At 36.0% G+C, this 6986-nt stretch overlaps 1 protein-coding gene across 1 annotated transcript in view; it reads right to left on the reverse strand.

Annotated features, from left to right (window-relative positions):
• Window positions 1-6986, reverse strand: part of Vwa8 (von Willebrand factor A domain containing 8) — a 441297-nt gene that overhangs the window by 201939 nt on the left and 232372 nt on the right. The window contains exons 25-26 of the mRNA XM_023700137.1: window positions 4387-4592; window positions 2443-2594 (exon numbers count right to left, since the gene is read on the reverse strand). Of these exons, the coding sequence (XP_023555905.1) occupies window positions 2443-2594; window positions 4387-4592 (358 nt within the window). The remainder of the gene's footprint in view (window positions 1-2442; window positions 2595-4386; window positions 4593-6986) is intronic.

Raw genomic sequence — 6986 nt, forward strand, 5'->3', positions numbered from 1 at the left:
TTTATTTATTTATTTATTTATTTGGTACAGGGTCTTGCTACACATGTTGGACTCATAGTGATCCTCTTGTCTCAGCCTCCCCAGTGCTGGGATTACAGTTGTGCACCACCACGCTGTGTTTCTGTGCCAGCATGGCACACCTGGGGTTCCAGGGCAGGCATGGTATGCAGTACCAGGAATCAAATCTGGGTCCTTATGCTTGCCAGGCAGGCACTTCAGACTACTGAGCTATCTCTCCAGCCCTGAACAACTAATTTCAAGACAGCAATATACAACGTAACAACCATTGTTGAATTCCTATCATTTTGTTTAGCAAAATTCTGTTTCATTTCTGTTTTTTAAAATGATTTTTTAACTTCAAAAAAAAATTTAAATGACCAAAATCAAACTACAAGCTCTCAAAGGGCAAGATTCTGTCTTTTCATCTGCTTCTCTATGTTTGAGCCAGGAGACAGAGGCTGAATATATGGTTAACTGCCAAATTCCCCAGCCACTGTTTTGCTCACATTTTTTATGCTACCCACTTCAAGTATGAGGATAATAATTTGATCTAAATAGTGCTATGGAACCTATGGAGTTCCTGGAAAGGCAATAAAGCAACATCAGGACTGTTGAGCTATTAAAGTCACTGTAACTTACACTTGAGGAAAAAATGTTTTGAATGATTGTGCAAATTATGGCCTACTATGATCTCCACCCACAAGGAAAACTCACTCATCCTCTACATCTGCTATAAGTTTATTTTTAGCTATCTGCAGTTGTGGACAACTGGGTGTTTCTGTTGCCATCTGAAGCCTGAGTGTGACCATCTTGTTTTCAGGCGCACTATACTTTCGTATGTACTCATTAGTATGAGGACCAGAATTCCCTTGCCATGGCAAATATCAGCATGTTACGGCAAGAACTTTTTTGTTTAGAAGTGAGGATGATAATGAGTAACTTAAACCATTAATCTATCTCCCTTAGAAGCTGAAATTGCCAACAATTTTCTTATGATTGATTGTACCACATAATGTGTGTTTAGTTTTCATTTAAAGTTGTGCAAGAGTACTGAAAAAGTTATTTTTAAATCATAAGCCTACTTTCCATGAAGCTAGAATTCTGTCTAAATTTGTTTAAAAAGTAATGCAAACCATTTTCAACTAAAAATATAGTTTATAAAAAGAAAGTAAAAAACATGAATAGTAATGGAAATGAGTACATTAAAAACAATTTCTTAAACTTGCTAACACAGGAGATATGTTATACCCATTAAATTATTGGCCTAAATTTAAAAAGTCAATAAAGACTGCTAAGCAATTAGTAAAATAGTATTATACGGAAAAGTGTATGTAATAGTGACTGACAACCACTATTCCTGAAAAATGTACTCAATAATATAAAATAGTATATTCATAATTTATAATATAACTCCATCTTGCATTTTTCTCACAAAAGGGAAATATTTGTTTCTCTTTTAGAAATTTATGCTGTTCTACGAATTCATTTTATGGGTATATTTTCTGACAAGTTTTTGTAACAACTTAAAGGTAAATAAGAATAATGTATATCACTTAGGTAAAACACATATTGCTAGTCTAATCAATGACATATTTAACAAATGTTTTCTGTATAATGCCTCCTATACCACACTAAAATCAAATCATAATTTACTTTAGCAATAATTACTAACTCTTATAAATTTTTATAATCATCTCATTTTATAGACAAAATGGAAGGTACACTAACAATTAGCTATACATATTTAAAACTATTTTCCAGGGAGCTTGTACTATTAGTATAGGCTGTTATTTTCTTTCTAGTTAACAGGATATTTTCAAAATTCCTAACTAATATTCAGTAAGTAGCTTGTAATTACAGGGAGGCAACCAACCATGTTTATAATTACAAATCTGCTTATTCTCACTAATTTTTTCATCCATGAAGCTTAAATAAGTAAACAAAAACCTAAGTTAATAGGATTATAAATTTAGAAACTACCAAAAAGGGCCGGGGAGATGGCTCAGTGGAATAATTGCTTCCCTGGCAAAAAGTATGATGACAAAAATAAGAACATCTTAACAAAATATACTTTACCCTTCATGCATTTTTTGTGCATGTGTACTGATTTTGCTCTGGATTATGAAATAATGAGACTTAATAGTAATTCAACAAAGGAACAGAGACTGTTAAAGAAAACAAATATTTCCCTTTATTTGATTGTATTACATTTACTCATAGGATATTTATAATAATTAAATTTCTCAATTTAAAAGTCTATAGATAATGCTACTTGACTGAAAACCAGTTCAGCAAATAGCATATATTTAAAAAGTTTATCCATGGAACATGATTTCCACATCAGCTCAGCTTAGTATACAACAGTAGGGCAAGAATGCTCAGCACTTAAGAATCAGAAGAGTAATGCTCAACACTATTTTATCAACAATGAGTTTGTCTTACTCCTTTGCCAGGTGCACGTTTGTAGGTTTTGCTCCAATAGGTATCCCATATTTGTGTAAAGTATTAATCAAAATCTCCTTCATGTCGTTGTTGTAGGAATCAAAGTCAAACACGTTCCGGACCACACTGGAGAGACCTTCAGTAGGAAATTTCTGTATTAAAAAAAAATTCTTATTATGTACGTGATAAAGCACACAACCCTACAAGATTTACAAAACTGATAGAACAATGATCTGTAAGTGAACCCTAGCAGAAATTTCCTGGCCTTGTTAGATAAGGCTAGTAGGAATACATACTTTTTGTTTGCTTGGATGACTCAATAATATTTGCCTTTTTAAATAAGTACTAGCATTTCAGGAAGAGGAGGTCTTCCTTTCAAATGTTAAGGCAGGGGCCAGGGAGATGGCTCAGTGGAATAAGTGCATCCCTGGCAAGCACAAGGGCCTGAGTTCAATCCCCGGTTCCGCCAAAAAACCAAAAAAACATCAAATGTTGAGGCAGTGCTCAGATCCTGGGGTTCAGTGACTGCCACTGTTTTCTGAAGCCTCCTGTCTTTAAAAGGAGTACCAGATAGACCAACTTAAATGCTTAGTAAAAGATAGTATTTAGTATCAACACAGAATTATTTAGAAAATTCATAGTATATGAATAAATAAAAACAGATATGTAAACAAGCAGAGGAGAAGAACACAGAAAGTATAGGGAATACAATTTTTTTTTTTTTTTTTTTTTTTTTTGCAGAACCAGGGATTGAACTCAGATCCTTGAGTTTGCCAGTCAAGCGCTTATCCTACTGAGCCATCTCCCTGGCCCCAATATAGGGAATACAGAAACAGGGAAAACAGGGAAAGCAAATAAGAATTATTACAACTAAATGCATACTGCTACTTCTTCGAGGTCCTTTACTGTCTATGTTTTGACTTTGTTTAGGTATTGGACTCTAAGCTGCCAAAATTGAATTTGTGGCTTTATAGGTCTATCAAAGCTTTGTTTTTTCCCAAATATATATTTTTAATTGACAAATCAAAATTTTACACACATATGGGACAGAAAATGATAGTTCCATATGTATGCATATATATCTTCTGGATGGAGTAAGTCTAAAAAATCAGTGTCCATCACTTTTCACAAATTTTTGTGGTGCAAACATTTTAAATTGACTCTTAGCAATTCTAAAATGTATATCATATTAACTATAGCCTATAACTACCATACTATGTATAAGATCTCAGAAACTTATACTTCCGTGTAACTCAATCTTTGTTTTTCCTCCTTCCTTTCTCCTCCTCATCCTTTCTTCTCTCCTCTCTTTTGTCTAATTGAATCTTGAACTCTGCTCCCCACTCTGTTTGTCTTTCAGAGTTTTCTTGGAGAGATGGAGATGAGGGTAAGGTCAAGAATCATTAGGCTAGCTTGGACCCTATTATTTGTTATACAAGAACTTACATGAGTTTTTGTTTTGTTACTGAGTAGACTACATGGTCTGGGCCTACTTTTTCTTGTAAAAACTTTCTTGTAATATTTACAGTTATATTAATATTGTTAGGTCCTACTCTGTTTTCTATCTTCATGTCATTTGTTTCAAATTGAAAAGACTTTCTACTCAGATACTACATGCTTGCTGTACAAAGCCAACAACATAGCAGTAATGTTTCACCCAGGTCTTGCTGTCTCACTTTCCTGCCTCACCTCCAACGACATAGACTCTTCCCAAATTTCCTTAGCAGCAGGATAATGACCCCATGATCAAAGACAATTCAGACTCTAAACATGTACTGTTTGCTGGTCTTCCAGATTCATGACAGATTACAGAGACTTCAGATCATGTCATTTTATTGATTAGATACAGAAATTGAAAGGCCTAGTATAAATTGTGCAGTGTGAAAAAAAAAAAAAAACCTTGGTAGCTTCTTTTAAAATTCTGTGCATGCATATGTGCTATACCTGTAAATGTCTGACAATGCTGACCACTTCCCTTGTGGAATAAGGATAGTTAATAATGCCCTGGTCAGCCAAGTTCCTCAGCTCCCCAAAAGCAGCCACAAGCTTCTGAAGGATGGGTTCAGGCACATTTGGTCCATACTTTTTGAGCATTTCAAGCTCCGAGTGGGGCTTGGGGTTGTCAACTGCATGGCAGCTAAATATGTCACCTAAGGAAAAGACAAGATTCATATAAGCTGATCTGTTAAAATGTACAGGAGAAAATGCAGTAGTCATTTTAAAGAGTCAGTGGTCAAAAGTGGAGAAAAGCCCATCCAACCATGGAGTGATACAGAGGAGAAAGCAGGTTACTAAAGCAGAAGAAAACAGGGTGATGAGTTTGCTTCTATTTAAAAACTGTATAATACTGAATATTTTTTGAAGGATAATAAAACACAAAGCAGAAGTCTTCTTTTTGTCTCTGCCAATGCCTCCCCTCCACACAGTGGTAACAGGTCATATATTTATCTTTCCACACCTATATTGGTTCTTAAAAAAAATACACGCATGTGAACATAGTTTTAGTGATTTATTCCTTTTCATTGATGGACATATATTCTTACTATCATTCTGAGAATGCCTTTTTAACAAATGCATCTTCAGAAATGATATATATCCATCATACATGAATGCTTCTTTATGCATACTAAAAAAGAAATTAATATCAGCTTCCAAATAAGTTATTTTGTTTAAATGGCTTAAATGTACTTTAGAGGTTAGTTTTAGGAAAGAAAATCTGCAGATGCACTGTCTAAAATAAAATCAAGAAAAAGAATGTAGAAATAAATTCTTTACCTGTAATTTAGACTACTAGAGGAATGTAATTTATGTCAAAAAACAGATGGATTTCTCAGTTAAAAGTTTGTTTAAATCTAAGGATGTATAACCAGAGTGAGCAAGAACCAGTCTATCCAGGTAGCAAGAAAATCTTACTTAGATTTAGAAACCATCTGAATAAACATGGTGTGTGTGTGTGTGTGTGTGTGTGTGTGTGTGTGTATGTATGTGTGTGCATGTGTGCACATATGTGTCTAGTGTAATCATGTATTTAAAAGGAACTAAATAGGTATGGTGATGCCTGCCTGTAATCCCAACACTGCCAGGCTAAGGCGGGGGGGGGGGTCACAAGTTTCAGACCATCCTGGGCTTAGCAAGCATCAATCTCAAAATAACAAATACAAAAAAGGGTCAGGGAATGTTGCTCAGTAAAGGCCTTTGATGCAATTCCAAGTAGTGGCAAAAAATAAAAAGTAACTGAATAAAATAAAAGTTGTGAAAACTTCAAACTTTCATCTCACAGCTTGAAAATTTCTAATATAAACATGTAGCATAGCTTTTGCCTTTTCTGCTGAAAACAAAATTAATGCTACTATAAAAGATTATTGACCTTTGTTTCATTCAGCCACCAAATAATCCCTGTCCTCATGGAATTTACACTTTAGCCCAGGGAGATAAATGATAAAGATGGATATTTGAAAGTGCCTGTTTCAAAAAGAAGCATAGTATAGGACGGTAGTGATGGTGGGGAAGGGCAGTTAGACTGACCACGTTGAGAAGGTAACACCTGAGCAAACGCAAGTATCAGGAGGCACAGCATTCCAGATTGTGGGCCCAGTTACTGCTATATCCGAGAAGGCAAGCACATCTGGTATGTGGAAGGAAGCAGAGTGCTGGAGCAGAACAGGCAGCAGGGAAGCAATTCAAAGCATGACAGGGCATAGGCCAGAGAGAAGAGACAATGTGGAAGACAGTATTGCTCAGGACACTGTGGACTGACTTGTGCTTGTATCTGAGAAAAACTGGAAGCTAGGGATGACTTTTAACAGAGGAGCAAAAAAACAGAGCTTAGAAGTGTGCTAGGAGATGTATTCATGGGTCTAGCACTGACACACAGCTTGTTAGGGGAGATGCTCAGCACAGTGACCCTGCTTCCAAGGTTGACTGTGCAGCAGGCTTGGGCAAGTCACTCTCTCCTTTTGTCTGGAATAAGGTAGGGCATGCTTACTGCCCACTAGAAAAGATTTGGGTTAACTAAGCTTAGGTTTCTCTCTTCTATAAAGCAACTCATCTCAAGAACATGAGCCCTGTAGGGACACAGCCCTGGGAATCAAACGCTAATTCTCTGCCTACTGTTTTTTTCTGTGTGTAACAATCTCTTTGTCTGACCCAGGAATCAGTGTCTTTTGACACAAATTTGAGGCAAGCTAACTTTTGGGTAAAAGAGAGGGTAAAATCCAAGATCTTTCACAGTTTATGACAAAAGACAATAGCCGAAGCTGGGAGTTCTATTAGGGGAGTATTGAATAATTCAGATGAGACAATGATGGTCTAGAACAGAATAGTGGCCAACAGAAGGGATGGGATTAAAGGTAATTCTGAATATAGTTTCAGGATACAGCAAATCAGATTTCGTAATAGACAATAAGAAATACAAAGAGAAAAGAAACATTTTGGGGGGAGAAGATACTCTCTCAGGCTTTCACAGAGAGCACATTGGCCAAGCAATGACTGTGACTCATCCACATGGCTGACACTGACAAAGATTCTACAATCTGAGGTACAGG

The sequence above is a fragment of the Octodon degus genome, unplaced genomic scaffold (assembly GCF_000260255.1).
Source record: "Octodon degus isolate 3935 unplaced genomic scaffold, OctDeg1.0 scaffold00122, whole genome shotgun sequence".
Classification (NCBI taxonomy): Eukaryota; Metazoa; Chordata; class Mammalia; order Rodentia; family Octodontidae; genus Octodon; species Octodon degus.